Below are 22,223 nucleotides of genomic sequence, written 5' to 3'. Positions count from 1 at the left end.
CTCCGTAAATTACAACATGAAACCAAAACTAACCACATCAGATGCAAACAGTGGACCAAAGCCCTGACCGGGATCTTTATAGGGGGACGTCTTACTTACCATGATTAAATTTTTGTGACTTTTCCTCCTCCTCTTATTATTTTCCAGTCTCTATACAGACTTGTCCTTTAACCAAATTAAGTGGATCTTATCTGTGCTGCTGCTGACTTGAACATTTCCACGGCCAGTTGAGTAAAGTGATGAGTATTTTGATCAGACAGATTGGAAAACCTCTCCATGCAGCACCGCTTGTTAAGGCGTGTTCATATCCACTTTGATTCTAATTCCTATCAAATCTAAAATGCTCCAAACATAGATTATAAGGCCTCATTTTGGAGAAATGTGTTTAAAAATACACAGGAAATACAAGTTCCCTGTATGCGTTAAATTGTCAATCAAGTGGGGGGATGTGATTTGTGCAATGTATTTGAGGCTGTGGAATTTCCCTCCCCTATCTTTAAAGCTACTTAGTGAAACACCCCAGGCCATGAGGTGACCGGGGGTCTTCTGTCAATCAATATGCCGCAGGAATTAAGTGGTGCAGAGGAAAATAAGTTTTGGACAAGCAGTGGGGGGGAGGGGCTTGTTGTTCATGACCAGACATGCTCGACCTTGTCACCTTTCATTGACAAGGCAAAGCTGAGAAATGACACTTTCTCTTTGACATTTTTTGATCGGTTGGCTGCGGATGTGTTGATACAAGTCAGAACGTCCATCTGTGCATTTGGGGGTTAACACACACGTTTGGTCCTGTCTCATCTCGTGATGGTCAAAGCTCCTGCAGGAGAAATACTTGCTTCTTGTTGCGGCAAACATTGAGCTTTTTCAAATCAATAGCAGTTGCAGGGGACAGATACAATTCTAGTTTTGCTCATTCCAAATTGCATTCTACCCGAAACACTTTTATCATTGAATTCCTTTAAAGCCTGGGTGTCTGTGTAGACACACATATCAATATGCAGCGAAAACACAGGAGACCAAGATTTCATCCAAACTCTGGGAGGGATGCCAATGCCTCGTTTCTTTTTTTTTTCCAGTGCATAACCTTTGTTGTCAAAAGTCATTCGCCGGGCTTCCCATGACAATATGCAACCCCTGCTCCATTGTCATTCCCAATGAGGCTCCACTCTGAATCCGCTCGAGCCCCTTCCACTGCTATGTGCTCGGGGCTCTGTGCCTGATCAGCACTGAGACAAGACAGAGAATGGAATATAGATCCAGGTATAAAAGGTGTAAAGGCATGTTCAGAGAAATGAAACCTCCTCTGCACCCTTTCCCCTCAATGTCCCAAGAATATTCCACAGCCTGAAAGAAGGGAACATACTGTAGTTAAAGTTGAACAAAGTGCAGTGGGAGGGTTGTTATCACGCCCTATCGGCACAGACAGAAACCCCAGCCCTTTCCACTTTCCCCTGTGGAAACCAGATGTCCTTGGCTCTGACAGGTGAACACCTACCTATTTTGTGAATAAGTAACCCCCTACCCAGCCCACACATTCATTTTACCCTCCCTGTGCCCTAACTTAACCCCAGTTGCCACTCCCATGTTGTCTGTCGGACACTGACAGACTATTCAGTTTCGGGATTCCTTTATATCCCACTTTAGTTAAGAAATGTGTCTCCTTGTGGGATCTATAAATTCCCCTCTTCAGAAGCGATGGAGAACATTTATTCTTTGGCCAAACTCCAAACACACTCCCATGCCCTTATACATCATCGTATGTGGAGAGTTATGATGACGATAATGATGATACAGTGTTGAGTGTGCTGAGTAAGACCCTTGAGACTCTCTGTTGATCAGTTCCATCCTTTAGTCCGTGCACTTAATGTGGAAAAGTTTGCCTTCAAATTAAACTAGAATAGAGACCTAACATATCATGTCAAATGACTCAAATTAATTCTTCTGTTTTAGATTTCTCTTTGATACATGCGATGAATTTCAATGTGTTCATGTATCTATTCATAGCAGCGAGTATGTATCAGCATCAGTCTGGTATGCATCGGGTTAGGTTGGTACCAGGGGACGAGAGAGACATTAGGCTGACCTCTGGGCCCCTGTTCCCAGGCCCTGGTTCTTGGGGAGGAGGCCAGTGTTCCGGCCCAGTTCTCCCAGCGTGGGAGCTCGGCGTGGGAGCACAGGGACTGTGGTCAAGCCACTAATGTCTTTATTGCTTCCAGATTGCCTACGGATGGCTACAGGAGTTTAGTATTCAAACACAACAATCTGCTTGCATTCACAGTAAAGCAAACATCAAACTGTCCACAAGTCTGGTTGTGCTCCTTCTTGGCTGCCGAGTGCCCCGCGCATGTGCCTCCAACACACAGTCGGCTTCGATAAGATCCAGCCCCGTGTTTATTTGTTAGGAAATTCTGTCTCGATTAGTGCTGGAAATGAGAAATGCTTTTTGGCTCACTTTTGGGCGCATGTTGAAACCATGACTTGTCAAGCGTATCATTAAAGAGCTTCTTTATTGTAACGCTTTGCAACCCCATGGCTTTATCACACAAAGCACAGAAACACATCAAATCCGTTCTGGTCTGTTTAAGTCATGTTTAGTCCAGGTAATGATTTATATCTGGTGGCGTTCGTATGTTTTCGGTTGTGAGAATCTGTTGCACTTTAGGTAAATGGGGAGCTTTAATGGGCCATTCAAGTACAGTACAGGAAAGTTTGTTTGCTGGAAATTTCCAGCTGCTCCTTCCCCCACATGAATGTGTGACTCACACAAGACATGACAGACGACCTCAGAATCGCAGGAGAAACCCTCATTTGGCTAACTGGGAGAGCATCAAATCCAACGTGTCCTGCCTGCCTAGCTTGATTCAGTTTAAGTTTGTCCTGGGTCTGAGACATTTAGAGATACTTGTTGTTGTTGCCTGACCGAAACTTGCCTGTTTGGATCGGGTCAACTTCTTTTGCTTGTGGTATTGCTAAAGTTCTGGCTACTCGCGGTCAGAAACATTTGTGAAACACATTGTGGTTCAGAGGAAAGTACACATCCATGTTTGTGTGGGGCATCCAAAGTCCAGATAAGTCGATGGAGTTTGATATAACAACCGCCGATACAGAGCCTAGCATTTGAGTGGAACTGGTGTTGATTTTTATCCAATCGTGCTATTTACTGGGAAAACACTGGTTCCTGTTGTCTGAGGACGTAGAACACATGATCAATCAGACAGACTTCTTGAATTATTAGATAGATGACACTATTATTAGTTTGTCGGCTTCGTACAGGCACCTCAGGATTTAGGGCTTGTTCTGATAGAGAGGACAAAGACTTAGAGGGATCTCATTAATTAAGAAAAACAGAGCAGATGTTTTTCTTACTCGAGCGAATGCAATCTACGCTTCAGTACGAAAGGTCGAGAGGTCGCTGGGTGTGAGCCGCGTGTGACCTCACGCAGGATCCTCTTGTCCTCTTCAGATGTCTGTGCCCCGTCCTAGATGGAGTGTGGCAAAGCACACATTGGTTTTTGGGCAACACTTTACTCCACAGAGAGCCCCTGCCAGGCAAGAAAAACAGGAAAACTTCTCCATGCAAGTGTTGCTTTTGATCTTGAATTGAGATTGGATTAGATTGGATTAACTCCCTGTTCTCCCTCACCTTAGAGTGCAATCTTTTCCTTTGCTTGACTCTGGCTTTGTGCCACAACAGGAAGAAAAAAAAGAAAAGATAAGTGGATAATGACTGCTTTCGTGTTTGATGTAGCATAAAGGAGTATTCTGTTTCTATAGGTTTACAGTTCTGCGTACTGTGATCCAGACTTTGGGTTGACATGATTGAGCTGTAGCAGAAGATATAAATCTGGCGGCTGGTAATGGAGAAGCGATATGTTATGATTTATTTCACCTCTGGCTGCTAAATTCTAATTAAAGAGATTACAATGGGATTATAATTACCACAACATTAAGCAATTCATCTGACTTAATTTATCACAAACCACTGCCCAGCTGTCCCTGGACAACATATCACCCGGCAATATGTTTGCAGTGGCCCGTCAGTTACATAGATTTGTATCGCTAATGGAATCTAAACCTTGTCAAACACGGTGCCATGGGGCTGACGGCATTTTGTTGATATTGAATTACCTCCTGACTCGTGTCTCGGAGAGAATTAGCGCTGCAGCTCACAGTTGTTCTCCCCATCAATTAAGGTCTTTGACATATTTCACATTTTGTAATCAACATCCAACCGATAAAATATCAATAAAAATAGGAAAATGCTCATAAAAGTTGTTTTTGGCCACGATTATTGTTGTAAACTAACTATAATTTTTATTTGCGTAGAGATATAACAACAAGAAAAACATTTGTAAAGCTTTGTAGCATATTAGCTTTCTAATACATCAATTGTCAATTCATCAGCTATATTCCTTTCAGCTTTACCGAGCATTATGTAATGATATAATGGGAACAGAAGACAAGAGGGACGTTGAGGCCACTAAAACCAACAGAGGCTGGGGGCCAAGAGCTGCAGGGTCCAGCAGCGCCGGCTCTGTGTGTGTTTGTATATACACACTGGCTACGCCTGCAGGGCAGGATGGGAAGTGAAAGGTCCTGACAAGGAGGTGGGAAAGAGCTATTTGACTGTTTTGTGTACGCAGTCAGGCCCCTCTTTGAGTTATGGAACACAGAAACAATAGCGGTGGTAGCAGCAGTGGCAGTTTGAGGATGCCACTGTAGGGGATCATCTTGCCTTTTGTCGAGGTGTGCAGCCAGCTCTGTGGTTGTCATAGTGTCTGTGGTCTTGTTATGTATTGATGCACGTTAATCTTCTTGCGTCCTCTGGCTTCATTGTGCAGTAGCAGCAACTGAATGTTTCTGTCACTGCTCCAATGCTTCTGCTGCGCGTCTGACTTAATGACATGACACTTGTCTGCCTCTCCGTCTGCTCTCTGCTTTATTTCAGGGAGTTATTCAACAACTGCTGATTGACGAGGACGCCCAGGCTGCTGCAGACTACTGTGTAAACTACATACCAGACTGTGACTCTGCTTTGCCGCACAACATCCAAGCCCTCGACCTGCAGGAGGTTAGTAGTGCCACCATCAGGAGGCAATGCCTGCTGGATAAACCCACCCAGAAAACATTGTGTGCTGTTCTTTTCACAGGTGAAGCATAGCTGTACATCATCTCTATTAACTGCCAAGAATTACTTGTGCAGAAATGCCTGGATATTGTCATTAATTAATTCTCTCTTACAATTAGTTTTGAGCCATGAGAGGAACATCCATATCTTTCACTCTGGTCAAAACTGGGATAACAGAAGCCGATCCCTAACAGGCATCCAGTGTGAGAAGCACAAGCAGACATATCAATAGAGCTGTGTATCCCAGAGACTGTCGATCACAGCATTTACGAGCAGCCATCAGGCCCACCCAAGAAGGGTACAAGTAAGAGTACGAATGTATTCTTTCAAATGAAGCCAGCAGTGGAACACAAACACACACACACACGCACACACACACACACACACACACACACACACACACACACACACACACACACACACACACACACACACACACACACACACACACACACACACACACACAGCCAAGAGACTATAACTCAAACATGATATAGTGATTCTTCCCCTCCTCAAGGTGTGTGCAGGTAAATTGAAATCAATCACTGATATGAATTACTGTGCAATTATTTGATGGTTTGTGAAAGATAGAGATGTAAAGGAAGTGAGACTTGTATGTGTGTGTGTGTGTGTGTTTGTCAGTGTGTGTGTGTGGCCATGGGCTGTGTGAAAAATACACAGAGAATACTGATTGCATGAATTTTCCCATGTATTCCACATGCACACACTCGTATGGTATGTGTGGATACTTGTGTGAGCGTGTGAGCGTGTGTTTGTGTAACATTGATAATGCTCCAGGCGGGGTCCATTAATGGTAGTGTGAGGCCATTTCGACCGTCATCCAGCTGGCTTCTACAGAACTACAGCTGAGCTATGAGCTCCGAATCCAGAACATGTCAACATCTGTCAGCCCACTGACCTACTTCCCATCCTTCTCCCTCACACGCCGACCTTGTTTACAAGTGGATCTAAATCACATCATTGGTGCCCCTCACAGATTGGGCCTTTAGTGTCATGGGCCCATTCATACCACTGACATGCAATAGGCATCACTCTGGAGGCTGACTCAACCATATTTGCTCACTTGCCGGAACTAGTATTTGCAAGAATTAGCACCTCAGTAGTATCAGTCTTGGTGACCCCTGACCACACAAACAAACTTCTGCTTAACCCCCAACATTTGTTTGTTCCTTCTCATTTTATGTTTGCTTTAGCCTTTTACTGGTGGGATTCCCAGTAGGTGTCAGAGGATTTGTTTGCAGCCCTTTACATTCCTGTGTCAGGCTGTTTCCTTATTTGTATTTTCATTCACAACAGTGTTTATTTGTTTCCTCCACCCTCCACCTTTGCCCTCATGTTGCGCCCCCCCTCCCTTTTTCATAAAAGAAGTCCCGACTTGGGTCTGATGCCTTGATGCCAAGTGCCGAGCCGGATGAACCAAAGGAGGTCTCCAAAAAGAACAGGAAAGGCAAAAAGAACAAAAAGAAGAGAGACAAGGGCTCGAAAGGCAAACGCAAAGGCAAGGGCAAGAAGGGCTCCAGAAAGAAGAAACACCAGGAGGAGGGTCTCGAGGACGGCATCCTCCAAGTGTCCACAACTCTGCCTGAGTATCTATCTCAGGAACCGTTTCAGACCACTGAGGTGCCAGAAAGCAAAAGCACCCAAGGAACTTCCATTCCCGCCGACGTCTTCGACAAGAACCTCGTGGAGATGCCAACACACGAACCGGACTTCTCAAACGAGGCCCCCAACGTGGTGCCCAGTGCATTGCCTGAATCAGTGGTTACTGAGGAGGTAGACCTGTTTGCCTGTAGACGCCCCCCCCTACCTCACCCCTCCCGCTCTGCAGTTCTAATCAACACTCCCCTAATACCTCCTAACAGTAGTGAGCACTTCCTCCCACTTCAGTCACTTTCCAGCACCAACACTAACCAGCACCATGCTAATCATCACCTCCTTTACCTCTCCACCAGAAAACAGGGAGAATGCATCCTAAATGAGAAATTATGATGATTTTTACCTGATGCCTTCTGGCTGAGTGTGTGTTTCTGTAGAAAGTGAAGTAATACATGCCTTCTAGTTTTCCGAAAAACATGGTATGCATGGTACAGACTGTATGTATGTGGACGTGGAGGCAGGGTTTTTGGTTTACAGTTCCATCAGGCTGATAATTGAGCACAGAGACCTTTGGAATTGTTGTGATGAATATATAGACATATTTATAAAAAAAAAGATAAATTTTGGACTTTGCAGAATCACAAGCCAAGAATGTTCCTGTACTTCTCCCTTGTGTTTATTATTTGTTGTATCTGTGGCTCTTGCCGTCTATGCCATGTATCCACGTTAATCCAGCGACTTCCATCAACTAATCACACTCCAGCAATGCGATTAACCGCACACCAGCCAACCTGTGTTCTGGATAATCAGCCCATTGCTATAAAATCAACCAGTTTTTCTAACATTTGTATCGAATGTTCCAAAATGTGCCTTTTCCTTTATGCCGTTACCGAACTAATTCAAGCCTGTGTGCTGTTTCACAGGCGAGCAAACCAGTGAAGAGGCCAGTGGTGGAAGAGGATGAGAATGATCATCTGTATGATGATCTCTCGGTTTCCACGGTAACAGGGGGCCCAAACATTACAGATTACGAGGTAAGTTAAATGCAAATACAAGACGTGTCTTCACCTCAGCAACACTTCTTTTTTCGTGTTGGTTACACCTGCGACTGAAGGAGTTTTCGTTCCCTCACAGATTCTCGAATATGAAAATGACAAGAACGCCACAGAGTCGGAGTATGAGGAGTATGAAATATACGAGGATGGCTTTGACTTTGCAGAGCGGGAAAGGGCAGAGACGTGGGATGGAGAGGTAAATCTTGTAGCAATCTCATGTATGAAGTACGTGGTCACATCTTCAATTGCCCGTGTCAATTGATTTTTTGAACGCTCCACATCTATTTATCTGTTTCTCCACCTCAGGCTGGCCGCAGAGCGGAGAAAGGCCAGAAGGGAGAGCCAGCTATCATTGAACCGGTGAGCTGCTGGAGGCACTTAATGAATAGTCTCGAGGCATTAGTTATGAGCACGAGAACAGGTCAACACCCTCCTAATGTATGTTTCATTCTCTTGTGCTTGTTTCCAGGGTATGCTAGTGGAGGGACCACCAGGTCTACCAGGGCTAGAGGTAAGTCTATTCACTACCTGAGAACAGTAGGGACGAGAAACTGGGACTATTTTCTCTGTAGTTGCTAAGGATGTGGCAGAATGTGACATGTGGTGTTTTCATTTAAGGAACCCAAAAATAATGTACTACAATGTCTTGCACTGCAAAATTACACTTGAAATCATTTCATGATATTTTTGTTTTGGGGTTTACTTCAATACTATTAACCCCACGCGAAGTGGCAACTAAGTGTAGTGGATCCAATACAGCTAAGCAAATTAAAGAGGATTATCGTCAAGCATTTGCAGGGTTAGAATAACAAGAATATAGTCATTTAATTGAAAATTAAGCTAATGTTTGTTTGAATGTGTCCTTCACAGGGGCTGGCCGGCCCAGCTGGACCAACAGGACCTCCAGGACCAAGAGGAGATCCTGGCGAATTGGTGCGTTTGGCTTAAGATATGGTCTAATTGAACGTGAAAATTCAGAGCTGTATGAGGGACAGAGCCGAAGAGGGACAGAGCCGTGTAAGGGACAGAGTCGTGTGAGGGACACAGCTGTGTGAGGGACAGATCTGTGTGAGGGACAGATCTGTGTGAGAGACAGATCTGTGTGAGGGACAGAGCTGCATCAGTGCAAACATTTTGCCCTGGTTCACTGACCTGAACCTGCTGGACATCGGGGACACATAGTGACTCTGACATGTTTGACCTAATTTTCTTATTTTGTGTGTGTGTGTGTGTGTGGGATGCTTGTGTGAGTCATCAAAATGGAACACACTCCAATGAGGACGCTACAGAGATTATGATTGCAGATCCCCATACTAGTTCATCATATTCATGCTTTCCACGCATTCAGTCCACATAACAAACACATGTTATTCCCAGAGATCATTTTTTTTAAATAAGATGCAGCGATGATGAATATAGCAGAAATTAATAAAGGAGAATTTAATGTAAACTGTAACATAAATTATAATTTAAACGAAGTTTATCTCCCTCAGTGGAAATGTCCAGCTCATTTAGAGAATCTGGAGACTGTGTTGATCTTCTATTTCTTTTCAATTTTAGGTCATTAACTTGCTGTAAGATGAACCCCTCTCCAACCAGTCTGTTCTCCTTTGTAAATCACTCTTTCCACTTCACTCTATTAGTAATATATCTATTACTACTATTTACAGCGTATTGCAGTCCTATAATGTATCAGAGGGTGTCATTGCACAGTCGGCTCCAACACTGGCTTTGCACAGATCTGTAGGAATTGTTTGCATTAACATTCAATTCTTCTTGTATTTCCACTGCTGCAGGAAAGGTGAGTAGATCTCTTTGCCAATGCTTATCCCTGTCCTCTCTTTTCAGGGTCCCCCTGGACGTCCTGGTCTTGCTGGGGTTGATGGGATCCCAGGTCCTCCAGGGACCCTGCTGATGCTACCAGTGAGACCTTAACGCCCACTCATGCATGCTCATGCTCATGCACTGTACAAACACACACGACACACCTTTTTCCAGTGTGGTATAGTAGCATGGCCACAAGGGGGGGCTGTGTGATTGAACTTCATTACAACTGGGAGATCCTGCAATGGGAACTGACTCTTCCTTTTCATTGCCTCCAGTTCCAGTATGGAGGTGATTCTCAGAAGGGACCAGTGTTGTCTCCCCAGGAGGCTCAGGCACAGGCTATCATGCAACAGGCCCAGGTACACGTTACACAAGTCTGTACCTTGTTGTCATCTTGTTGTGTTATATCATGAGTGACTTTGCCATTTCGTTGCATATTAAAAGCCCCCCAAAAAACCTTGTGCAGTGTTAAAACAATCTGTTTTTTTCTTCAGCTGTCACTGAAGGGACCTTCAGGTGCAATGGGTCTCGCAGGGCGATCAGGCCCACAGGTAAGGCTTTCCTCCGTCCTTGACCAAATTTGCATCATACCTCAAGGGCCCCTGCGACCTTTGACCTCAGCTTCCCATTCTGGCTGACCAGGCACATGCTCTACTTTCTCCCCAGTCCAGCCTCATCATTATGCATGCTCAGTTTCTCATAGATTCGCCCTCATTCATGGAAAAGAAAAAGAAAAATCACTGTAGGGTTGAATAAATGAACCGATTTTTTAAGGATTTCCTAGGTCATCTGTATTTTTTTTTGGGTGCTAAATGTGATGGAAGAGTTCATCAGGTTATGCAAGGGAGAGAGCGTGGCCTAGGGGATAGAGCGGGTGTTCTGCAACAAGAAGGTTGCCGGTTCGAAATTCCACTCTTTCCCATCTGCATGCCTAAATGTCCCTAGCAAGATACTGAACCCCTAAAGTGGCCCCTCATAAATGCTGAGCGTTCTAAAAATGTAAGTCGCTTTGGACAAAATTGCAGCTAAATGACATGTAATGTAATGCTTTAATGGCTTTTTTGTTTTTGTAGGGTCTTCCAGGATCGTCTGGGCCCAAAGGAGACTTCGGAGACAGTGGCCCTTCTGTAAGACCACAAGTTATTTCCACCTCACTTCAAGCTTCAGTCATACCACTCTGTTTGTTACACTATTGATTTCCTTCTGTCCTCTGGCTTTCCTTTTTACACCTTTTTTTTCTCGATTTGTCTGGCTCTCTCGCTTCCTTACACAGGGAGCACGTGGCTTTCCGGGCCCTCCTGGAATTAAAGGAAAGCTTGGAAAAAGGGTGAGAGATATCTTGAGCACTGCAGGTGTCCAAGCTGGAAAACCTCTGTATCTGCATGTTGTGTTAAACAAGGCTGTGCCCCGATGTACTGAGAAGCAGAACCTATTTTTACCTGGATTTTGCATCTCTTAGGGCCGAGCAGGAGTGGATGGAGGTCGCGGGGCTCCAGGTGAAACAGGCTCTAAGGTGAGCTTTGTGACTTCTCACTGCACTGCCTTGTAGAAATGAATATAATCGAGTTTACCATCCCATCTGAGGGAAATTGGTTTGCAGCAGGGCGTTAAGAAACTCATACAAGCCGTCATGAATACAATATTAAAAACAAATGCATGACCGATGACAGGGACAAGAAACACACGTACACTGAGGGAGAACAGCCAAGGTCAAGTGCAAGAAAAAGAACGCTAGTAGCACAATTTGTGCAAATTAATCATATTAGCTGCTGTACAGACATGGGAGATTTTGAATTTTTTAGTCCTGTGTAGGAAATGAAGGATAAAGGACTCACTTGGAGGTTCCCCAAGTTGTGACGGAGACATAGAGGTTAGAGACTGAACCTCACCTCAATAACTGTGCTGGCCACTCTGACAGGCCGACCACGTTCATTCAGCCAGATTCAGGTTTCCAAATCTTGCCTCATCCAAACGAGCTGCAATAAGAACTCACAGAATTTTGTTCCAGTAAAGTATTGACATCCTTATTTCACATTTGGACCCTAGAGTTGTTTGATGTTTGTGTCAGTTGTCAAACTATTTAACCGATGCTGGTTTTGAATATCACACGTATGTCAGCAGCAAGGTCTTGTCCGATAAACTATCTGCACTTGCATGTGTAAGCCTTGAGGTATCCGGCAGCCCACAGCTTATTATATGTATTGACAATGAAGCAACTCAATGCCTAACAGCTGCAGGAAGAGCTTAGTAAATAAATCAGACTCCCCTGATGCCGCGCTGACAGAACAGCGCAGTCTTTATCAGTCAAAGCAGCATTTTAGCAGACCTACAGCTAATCTGAGAGCTCCCTCTCCCAGACACACACTCACAGCAGATGGGAGGCTCTGCCAGGGGAGACTTTCAGTACAATTCTGCTAATGTTTACACATTACCGTATGCGTGTGTGGGTTTCAGGGTTTAATGCTTCTCTATTACTTCTCAGGGTGACAGGGGCTTTGACGGCCTGCCAGGTATCGAAGGAAACAAGGGACACAGAGTAAGTTAGATTTGGTAATTTGACATGTCACTGTATTTATATAGTCATTCAGACACTAACTAATGCAGCATGCATGAATACCTTACACATCATATAGCAGATGTTTATTTGCATATTATGATCGTGATGATCGTTGTGATTTCTGTGATGACAGTGCACACGGCAAAGCATCTGCTTGATGTTGCGCTGCAATAAACTGAAAAGACCTAAATATCTTGAGGCCTGTGGCTAATGGTTTTATCTTGTAGGGCGACAGAGGAAAGCCGGGTCCTCATGGGCCTGCCGGGGAGTCTGGAGAAAAGGTGAGTGCACAGCGATTCTCATATTTACTCGCAACAAACAAAGTCCCCACAAACGACAAAACACTGCTTTGTCCTCATCACAAGGTTAAGAGGGAAATCCTGTTCACATCAACAAATCAATTCTGCAAACAATTTAGCGGCACAGATCAAAGCAGGTTTTTTACTGAAATCGAGTCATAAATTCCTGAATTTTTTAATTCTGCTATGCTGGCCCGGGTTCATTCAGTATCAAGGTTTGCATTTGCAAAGACATGAAAGCCAGGCGGTGCATCCATGACATCAAATTGAAAATATGAAAGATAGCAGCTCTGTCAAGATGTTATCTATCTACACATGCGGGCGGGTGAAGTTTAAGAGAGCGAGTCTATTAGTCTTTGCTCGAAGATAGTTGAGCCTTATCTGTCAGGCAGTGAATTTCTTTAATGAGCTATTTTCGCGGATTATGTCTGTGGGGATATAAATGTATCCTCCCTGGGGTTTACTCAGAGACATGCATGAGATGTATGTGTTGAATCCGTTTCCTTCTTTGTTACTTTAGGGATCCGATGGACCTGTGGGGCCAGGAGGGCAACCGGGCGAATCTGTAAGTAACCACATACAGAAGAATATACACAAACATATTAACGCACCTCTACATTGAAACATATCACCTCTACCGTTTCTCAACACTAAGAATATTTAATGTTAAAAGATGCATTTATCAAGTGTTCGCTTTGTCAGAACTTTGCCTTTTTTCCACATTGCAGAATCACTGGAACGAGTGATTTCTGCAGCAGGGGATTGTAGGAGATCACTGGATTTAAGCTCCAGCAGGCATTTTATCCGACATCTTACAGACGAACTTCTCAAAATAAAAAATCCACATTTAGCCACGGTGAAAACTTTGACGCAACCTCATTAATGCAATACTTCCAGTGCTCACTCTATACAAATGGCACAGCAACCAGGTATATGTGCAATCTGTCACAGAGATTTTACTTGCAGACTTGCAGTTTGGATAATTTAGAGAAAACCTAGATCTCAACAGCACAGTTCAGAAAAAGCTGGTTTTTCTATGTGTCTTTATGGAGGACACTGGTTAATTATGCAGTTATCAGTCTCTTTCTATTGGTGGGTGAGGTTGTGGCTCAGCAGGGCTCCATCAGACATGTTAGGGAAGCTGCGTTAAACAACAAAGACACGGGAAAGGAGACGAGTTGGCTGCATCGATGCGAGAAAGGGAGCGATGGGAAAAGCGAGACAGCGCAAGACCGACTCAAGACAGAAATTTGGTCGGTGGCGAACGAGATAAGAGAGGGAAGAGGGAAGAGATGGATTCGGAGAGGGAAGAGATAAAATCCTGGCCTGAATGATTATATTTCCATATCAATCACTTCCCAGGAGATCACAGATGTGGCTTTGGAACAGGTGGCTTGGCCAGCCTACAAAGAGGGAGGCTGACAAAAACAGAGCACACATACACGCTTGCACAAGCACAAACTAGCACACTCCCTGTAGCTAGCACATACAAAACCAGATGAGTACACACACAAACACACACACACACACACACACACACACACACACACACACATTCGGTCTCTCATCGTTTTTCTCTCTCGCTCTCTCTCTGTGTCTCTTTTATATGATTTATGATTTAGTATTCCACACTCACCCCGTCTCATCATGAATGCAGGTTGGCTGCTGACTATTTGCTGTGTTTTGTCTCCAGGGTCCTCGGGGTCTTGTTGGGCCGAGGGGGCCACCTGGCCCACCTGGCCAACCAGTAAGTCAACATCGCCTTGATAACAAGATCAGAGCTCTTCAGTCAACTCTATGAAGGGTGCTCTGGTGCATGCAAGCATCAATACAGCACTGAAGATAAACAAGGACACTTTCTTCATCAAACCTCCGGTATTTTCTGACATCTTGTATGTGTTCCCTTTTTTTTTAGGGTATTCGTGGAACTGATGGTGTACAAGGCTCAAAGGGCAACCTGGTGAGTCCTGTTACCTCCATCCACACATTATCTTACCTTTTCTAAAAGGAACCTCAGCCACAGAAACATCAGCTTAGTCAGGCTTTGTAATTACCCTGTCAAACAGTCATGTGATGATCAACCTGAGGCCAAAACAATGACTGTGACTAAGTGTTTCTTCTTCTCAGGGTCCACCTGGAGATCTAGGGTCCCCAGGTCAGCAGGGAAATCCAGGAGTACAGGTAGTGCTGAGTCGAAAACCCTATGACTGTATTTATGCTTATTATTATATATATATATATATATATATATATATATATATATATATATATATTTATATATATATTTATATATATATATTGTTGTATATAATGCACAACCACTTTCACACATTCAGTTTGCATAAACACATACGGTCTCTCTCATACAAGACTTTTATAATGAGGACATTTTTTGTTATTTGTATATGAAGAAACAAGGTTTTTTATCCCGTAGCAACTAAATATAATTAAAAAATGTTGTCAGAGACATTACAGTCATCTAAATAAGACTGAATCATATTTTCACTTTCCCAGCATGTCAACCACCTAATGCCAAACACCAGCTGACACAAGGGAGTCCACACATATCGCTCATGTCTCTTACATCAACACATCTCTTCTAATCTCAGCTCTCAGACCTTCTCCTAGTCTCGTGACACTTAACCTGATTGATGCTTTGTTTTGGTCCAGGGCTTGACTGGTCCTCAGGGTCCCATCGGATTGCCAGGAGAGAAGGTAGGTAGCTGTGTCCCTCACTTAATTTCAGAATTAGAGCTGTGACCCTGTGACCTCTGTCATCACATAGCCGGGGGAGGCTGTGTGAGCAGGACAGTACAAACCAGCCACTTCTGGCTCCTGTTCAGACGAGACAAGGCTAGACAGGAAATCAATACGCAAGAAACACACTCAGGCATAAGAGACACCGGGGAGGGCGATGACCGGTGCGCTTCACGGGGCTGCACTGATCAGAGAAATAAAAAGTGGACTTACTCAGAAATACAATGCTTGGTGGTGGTGCAGCAAAGTGGGGAATTTGGTCTCATAGAGAGGAACTGAGTTGTTCAGTCGACTCTGAGGCTTCATCACGGTATTCATGCATCCTTCTGTCCTGTGCAGGGTCCCCAGGGGAAACAAGGCATGCAGGGACTGTCAGGCATTGATGGCCCTCCTGTAAGTAAACACAGACACACAAACACTACAAGAATGCATATAATAGCAGGGAAATACATTAAAGTGCATGTAGTATCTATGTACTTATAAATAGAGAACGTTATTGTCTGAACTTAATTGATGCAATGCATTTTGATACAGGTACTTCCTCATTCATTGAAGGTTTTTTGAGAAAATGGTTCAAACTTATGTACATGTATAACTGTACAAGCAAAATACTGTATCCACCACACGATAGCTGTTTATGTACACACATGTTTATAAGCACACATATACAACCCTGAAGCAAGAGGATAAAATGTGCCACATGACGCTTTCTGCTGTTTGCCACTAGGGGAGCACTGATGCGCGATGATATATTTATTTCTTATTTTATATTTATCCGCTCTCAATGCCACTGGGGTTTCCTGTTTCTTTTCATCGTTCCGGTGCATTCACAAATCTCAGTCAAGGAGTGATACTGCAATGATTTATTTGCAGCATCTAAGTCAAATTTGATTCATGTTTTCCTGCTTCAGGGTCACCCAGGAAGAGAGGGCCCCGCGGGAGAGAAAGGAATCCAAGTGAGTAACTAACTATCTGAGGCTGGTCTACATTAGTGTCATAACAATATATATGAAAACAACAGTATCATGCTGTTATTCTTATAAGAGACTGTAACTGTGCACTCACTCACATTAGGCTACAACAGGGCTCACCCTCTTTATTATAATCACAGTTTTTTTCTTTTTCTGACAGAAAATGATAGGGCCAAGTCACTGAGTGCATTGCTCATTCATATGCGCACAGAGAAATGCATTTTTGTTCACTGCTGGTTGCTAAAGCTGTAAAATCCTGCTGTTCTGCCATTCTTTCATACAGGGTTTAACAGGTGCTCACGGACCTGTTGGCTACCCGGGGACCCGCGGAGTCAAGGTGAGACATAAACGCATCGTGATCCCAGGTGTAAAGCCCATTGAGATAGTTCTGTCTTTCCACGTGTCTGTGCGTTTACCTGTGACGGACACGATGCTCGAGTGTATGACTGTCAGGCGACAGGTGGAGGGAAAGCACCGCTTCTCAAGGGGCCTGCTGAGGAACATTTGATGGTCAGACCGAGCCGAGCAGCGCTCACACGAGTGAAGCATTCAGACTTAAGTGGGCTTTTTGACATTGAGGAATAAAAGTGGAGTTTTGAAATGGCATTCTGCTTAGTGTTTTTTCGGGGGGGGGCTCGACATCCTTCAGAGAAAGCCTGTCTTTGACAGCAGTCATTAGTGTGACGAGGATGTAAGGTCAATAACTGCTCAATAACAGAGCAATGTCAGGTCAAGAGAAAATCAATACACACTTATGAATCATTTTAGTGTTTTAGGCTGGGTTATTTCTAGAAATACAGGCAACCAGTGATTTTTCTACGTGATAACCTGAGTCTTTTCTTGGTGGGTAGGCTTGTCAGGGATAATGGATTGTTGCTAAATTATAAATTTTTGCCCACGTTTTCACAGGGAGCAGATGGAGTTAGGGGTCTTAAAGGTGGCAAAGGAGAGAAGGTGAGTAAAAATCTTGGTTCTACTGCTCATCAAACTGTCGTTTGTTAATTAAGACCTGATGAAATACAAAGTAGTGGTGCTACGTATCCCTAAAGAACGTTAATACGACACCATCCCTCTTCGATGTGTCACAGGGCGAAGATGGCTTCCCTGGGTTCAAGGGTGACATGGGGCTCAAGGGAGACAGGGTGAGAGCAGACTCAAATCATCTTAGTTATTCTCCATCAGAGTGGAAATAAAACATTAATTTCTCTGCTACGCTCATTCTTCACTTTAGGGCGATAATGGCGCTCTGGGTGCTCGCGGAGAGGACGGACCGGAGGGGCCGAAGGGCCAAACCGGACTCTTGGGAGAAGCAGGGGCTCTTGGGATCGCTGGCGAAAAGGTGATTTTTTATAAAATTTACACTGCAAGACCAAATGAGGACACGAATCAAATAGGCTGCATGTAATAGACTATCTTATATATACCTGTATCATCCTGCTATAGCCATTATAATACTAGGTAGAACAGTTTAATTCAATTATTATTAACTGAAAAACACTCAACATTCATTATATCTGGTTACAGCCGACTCTGGTTCAGCGGCAAAACTGCCTCTGAACCAGAGCGCATGTTGAAGCATTTAATCTTTCTGTCATTACTATAAGCATACATTTGGTGATATCCTGCTGTATTGGTTCATGCATACTCAGCAGTGTGTCATAAACATTTAATATTTCTCTTGATTATTTCTTCCCCCCCCCTCTTTTCCTGCTGTTCTTTGCAGGGTAAACTTGGCCTGCCTGGATTGCCAGGATACCCGGGAAGACAAGGTCCTAAGGTGATTAAGCATGATGGGCTGTTATGATCAGTTAATGTGTCCTCCGGTTCCTTTTATCAGAGCTTTCAACGGCAAGATGAGTGTCTTTGACTGGACGGTTTCCTGTCTGATTAAAAATAAGGGATGATAAATGGCTTATTAAAAAAAAAGGCTTTTTATTAATAGTTCATTAGTGACACCATTTCATTACATGTTGATGAATGGTGTATTTAAGGCTGTGTTGGGCTCGCGGATTAGATTTGCTTTAATTTGATACAGTGGTTAATTATACGTTAATGAGACGTTGGGGGTGATGTGTGATGAATGGAAGGCTGAGGCCGATTAACCTCTACGTGTGTCTTCAGGGATCACTTGGCTTCCCTGGTATGGCGGGGGTCCTGGGAGAGAAAGGACGAAGGGTGAGGACTATACTGACATTTGAATCCACATCATATTCTCACTTCTGCAGTGTATGTTCACTAAATAACCGTTAACCTCTATAACGCAGGGTCCAGCTGGTCAACCAGGGTCTGGGGGCCAAAGGGGTCCAAATGTAAGTACACAAAAAGTGCAGTCACTGTAAAACTGTATTTGCTCTGATCAGTCGCCATCGCTGCAGCACGACTCATGGGACTGAGGCACGCTGTTGCATCACTGTTTTCACATCATTTATCCTCCACCGACAGACGAGCTACGCATGTGCTAATCAGAGTGTTGTTTGTTTTCCGACAGGGAGCCCGAGGGGGAAGAGGAGCAAAGGGACCCACTGGAAAGCCTGGAGAAAAGGTGAGCTGAGGCTGACATATGCACACACGCACGCACACACACACACACACACACACACACACACACACACACACACACACACACACACACACAGAGATATCCTGACATAAACAAAGACATATTCACATACGGTTGCACAAACACAGACACACACCTGGCTTTCTCATAAAGCATTAATGAATGCGCCGCCCGCGTACCAGAGCCGGTTGTTGTTCCCTTCTAGATGACAGGCCATCTGGTGCCGTGAGAAGCTTCTGTTTGGCAGGGGATGCTTCAGTTTACACGCTCACCCTGAAAGACCATCTTGGGGAGGCTGAAGATTCATCGTCGGGCTAGCTAAACATTTTTGAGTGGCTCCTGTTGTTCGTACAGTAACTGTTTTTATTTGTCTTGTCCACCTGGTAGGGTTCTTCCGGGCAAGATGGTCCTTCAGGATCCCCCGGAGAACAGGTAACATTATGAGTCTCCGATTATGGCGTCCACACAGTGTCTACATAAGACCATATAGATGTCAAGCCTGAAAAGCAATCTTGGTATCACAGTCTCATAAATCAGTTTAGGGCAAGCACCAGAAAATACAATCTGGGGTTTGGGTCAGAGCTTTCTGTGTTATTATTTTCCAGGGGCCCCAAGGACCACAGGGAAGAAATGGCGAACCAGGAACTAAAGGCCCTAATGTGAGTGGGCTAACATGCACCGTGTTGTGTTTAGCCTGTGATTTAATGTTGCAAATTTCACCTCAATCCACATTTTATGCTCACCTATATTAATGCTCACGCTATTACAGTGATGTAATTAAATGCCTTCTTTACAGGGTCCACCAGGAAAGGATGGATTACCAGGTCATCCAGGCCAGAGAGGCGAACCAGTGAGTCCCCTTTACTCCCAATAAAGACACATCTTTAGTCAATGGCATTTTCCTCATTCAGGTGGACACCACCGCTTTAACCTACAGTAAACATGATCTACTGAATGTGTTGACACAGTAAACAAGTCAAAAGTTATGACTTCAGCATTGAATCGCCTCGGTTCAAGTCAGAGCGGTCGATACTAAATCAAGTAAACAACCCTACCTGTCGTCAGATACTGCATCCTGCCTCTATTTCAACACTTGACTGAGTCACTTTTTCTTGTCTTTTTCTTTAGGGTTTCCAAGGCAAGAACGGCCCCCCTGGCCCCCCCGGTGTCGTTGGACCACAGGTAGGAGGATCAGCCAACGATAAACAGGCCGATTGTGAAGTTGTTTATTTCAGAGAGCATGTCTTTGATGAACCGCGATGTGAGGGCTGTTGCGCTCTTTTGTCGTCAGGGCAAATCTGGTGAGACGGGGCCAACTGGAGACAGGGGCCATCCAGGTTCACCAGGACCGCCCGGTGAGCATGGTTTGCCGGGAGCTGCCGGAAAGGAGGGTACCAAGGTGAGCGGTTTACGTCATGTCAGGATCATAATCACTTATCAGCATCACCTTATTACTGTTATACTAGATAAAGCCCAAGGACTCTCAGCACTGTCTGAATATCTTATCTCCTGGGTCTCATCCTATCCTCTAATTTGCTAATAAATAACAGAGGAAACCTTGCAGTGTTGAGTGTATTATGGCTCATAAAAGATAAATGTTCCTTTTTGGTGTGACTTGCTGGTTTCATGTGATTAATGACTGCATAAGGGGCCTGCTGTCTGCTGGCTACTTGCCTTATATCTAATCAAATGAGTGTGTATGTGTGGTTTCCAGGGAGACCCAGGACCGTCAGGAGCCTCCGGGAAAAGTGGCCCTGCTGGGCTCCAAGGCTTCAGAGGGAGCAGAGGGACACCTGGTGCCATGGTAACACAAGAGTCCATACATCTCATATCCTTACATTCATTCCCTATATTATAGTGTTTTGACTTGATTGTATCTATTATATTTAAATGATGAGCTCAGCGATGATGCTGTCATGTTCCAAAATGTGTGCTTCCTACAGCATTTGTGATCTACCTTAAGTCACTTATCATTTATCTTGAATGTGACAATGAATGTGGTTGTCACTTGATTGTTAAGGCTGTTTATGCCTCTGTCTCCACAGGGACCTGCAGGTCTGAAGGGAGGAGAGGGTCTACCTGGTATTGCTGGATCAACTGTAAGCCTGATTTTATGAAATTGCTTCCCATCACATCCCTCGGTCTCTGCACAGCTTATGTGATGTAGAATTCTAGGGCATAAGAAGCAGGAGGCTGTTTCCATGGTGAACAGCGATCGTGACCACGGCGTTAAATCAAAAAGTGAATCATGTCACATTGCCACCTAACCCGTCTGCCTCCTCTTATTTTCAGGGTGCTACTGGAGAGAGGGGCCCCGCTGGGTCGGCTGGCGCTATCGGGCAGCCGGGGCGGTCCGGTGGCGTGGGTCCTGCTGGGCCGATGGGAGAGAAAGGCGAGCCGGTAAGATTTGAAACATTGTAAATTTGCTTCTCAGGCGACAATGTCCACTAACACATCCTCTACCTGCACCTGCCACCATTGGGTATAAACAACATGTGCTCTCGCTTCGGGAACATTTCATTATGAGACAAGGAGCAGTAGAGAGGTAAAAGAAACAGAGAGAGAGAAGGAGGGAGAAAATATGAATGTGATCAAGCCTGCTTTCTTGGATGTGATTTTCCTCTCTGGTGTGTCAATTAATCAATGTGTCATGCTGTTACATGTGAATAATAAATATTTTAGCATTTGCTAAATGTGTTCTGTTTTCCCATCTGTTCCCTAGGGAGATAAGGGGCCTGTGGGCCCGGCTGGGCATGATGGGGAAGTTGGACCTCTAGGGCTGCCAGGAGCTGCAGGACCTGCTGGACCTCCAGGAGAGGACGGAGACAAGGTGTTTACATTGGACAACCCGCATAGACTGGAGTGCTGCTGTGAAATGCTTGTTATGGACTCTTTCTTTATGTGTGCATGCTTTTTTCTCCATAGGGAGAAACAGGAGGACCAGGCCAGAAGGGCAGCAAAGGAGACAAAGGAGAATCTGTGAGTATGAACGTTTTGTTCTAACATCACATCGTTAATTTTTATCGCCAGGAGGCTGATAATCGGTTTGGGATAACTTGTAATTAATTTTGTTTGGACAGTGCAGCCTCTGGTGGAATTAGCAGATGGTTTTAATCATGTCTGTGTGTATTTAACTGTTCCTGTGCTTTTCCAGGGACCCCCAGGTCCTCTTGGAATTCAAGGACCTGTCGGCCAGTCAGGACCAACCGTATGTTGTGATTACTCAGAATGCATCACGTCAAGATATTTCTTCATATGAAAGGTCAGCTTGGTATGTGGAGTGTTGACCCGTCTCTGAATGTCTCAGGGCGCAGATGGTGAGCCAGGTCCTCGTGGGCAGCAGGGAATGAACGGAGCGAAAGGAGATGAAGGACAAAGAGGCTTTAAGGGGGCATCTGGTCCTTCTGGACTACAGGTAGACATTACTATCTACTCCAAGACTGGCTGTATCT

At 44.5% G+C, this 22,223-nt stretch overlaps 1 protein-coding gene across 1 annotated transcript in view; it reads left to right on the top strand.

Moving 5' to 3' along the window:
- col5a3a (collagen, type V, alpha 3a) overlaps nt 1–22,223 on the top strand; it is a 46,960-nt gene that overhangs the window by 11,113 nt on the left and 13,624 nt on the right. Inside the window, exons 5-46 of the mRNA XM_053444107.1 lie at nt 4,949–5,071; nt 6,515–6,922; nt 7,669–7,779; nt 7,880–7,996; nt 8,107–8,160; nt 8,270–8,311; nt 8,671–8,733; nt 9,649–9,723; nt 9,903–9,986; nt 10,122–10,178; nt 10,701–10,754; nt 10,901–10,954; nt 11,087–11,140; nt 12,110–12,163; nt 12,412–12,465; nt 13,004–13,048; nt 14,177–14,230; nt 14,399–14,443; nt 14,611–14,664; nt 15,154–15,198; nt 15,580–15,633; nt 16,152–16,196; nt 16,495–16,548; nt 17,121–17,165; nt 17,300–17,353; nt 17,443–17,550; nt 17,935–17,988; nt 18,333–18,386; nt 18,476–18,520; nt 18,700–18,753; nt 19,159–19,203; nt 19,377–19,430; nt 19,568–19,621; nt 19,900–19,953; nt 20,063–20,170; nt 20,486–20,575; nt 20,817–20,870; nt 21,064–21,171; nt 21,494–21,601; nt 21,697–21,750; nt 21,926–21,979; nt 22,079–22,186. Coding sequence (XP_053300082.1) covers nt 4,949–5,071; nt 6,515–6,922; nt 7,669–7,779; nt 7,880–7,996; nt 8,107–8,160; nt 8,270–8,311; nt 8,671–8,733; nt 9,649–9,723; nt 9,903–9,986; nt 10,122–10,178; nt 10,701–10,754; nt 10,901–10,954; nt 11,087–11,140; nt 12,110–12,163; nt 12,412–12,465; nt 13,004–13,048; nt 14,177–14,230; nt 14,399–14,443; nt 14,611–14,664; nt 15,154–15,198; nt 15,580–15,633; nt 16,152–16,196; nt 16,495–16,548; nt 17,121–17,165; nt 17,300–17,353; nt 17,443–17,550; nt 17,935–17,988; nt 18,333–18,386; nt 18,476–18,520; nt 18,700–18,753; nt 19,159–19,203; nt 19,377–19,430; nt 19,568–19,621; nt 19,900–19,953; nt 20,063–20,170; nt 20,486–20,575; nt 20,817–20,870; nt 21,064–21,171; nt 21,494–21,601; nt 21,697–21,750; nt 21,926–21,979; nt 22,079–22,186 — 3,105 coding nt within the window. The remainder of the gene's footprint in view (nt 1–4,948; nt 5,072–6,514; nt 6,923–7,668; nt 7,780–7,879; nt 7,997–8,106; nt 8,161–8,269; nt 8,312–8,670; nt 8,734–9,648; nt 9,724–9,902; nt 9,987–10,121; nt 10,179–10,700; nt 10,755–10,900; nt 10,955–11,086; nt 11,141–12,109; nt 12,164–12,411; nt 12,466–13,003; nt 13,049–14,176; nt 14,231–14,398; nt 14,444–14,610; nt 14,665–15,153; nt 15,199–15,579; nt 15,634–16,151; nt 16,197–16,494; nt 16,549–17,120; nt 17,166–17,299; nt 17,354–17,442; nt 17,551–17,934; nt 17,989–18,332; nt 18,387–18,475; nt 18,521–18,699; nt 18,754–19,158; nt 19,204–19,376; nt 19,431–19,567; nt 19,622–19,899; nt 19,954–20,062; nt 20,171–20,485; nt 20,576–20,816; nt 20,871–21,063; nt 21,172–21,493; nt 21,602–21,696; nt 21,751–21,925; nt 21,980–22,078; nt 22,187–22,223) is intronic.

Source organism: Pleuronectes platessa, chromosome 16 (assembly GCF_947347685.1).
Source record: "Pleuronectes platessa chromosome 16, fPlePla1.1, whole genome shotgun sequence".
Taxonomy (NCBI): Eukaryota; Metazoa; Chordata; class Actinopteri; order Pleuronectiformes; family Pleuronectidae; genus Pleuronectes; species Pleuronectes platessa.
This window is presented reverse-complemented; position numbering and strand designations above follow the sequence as displayed.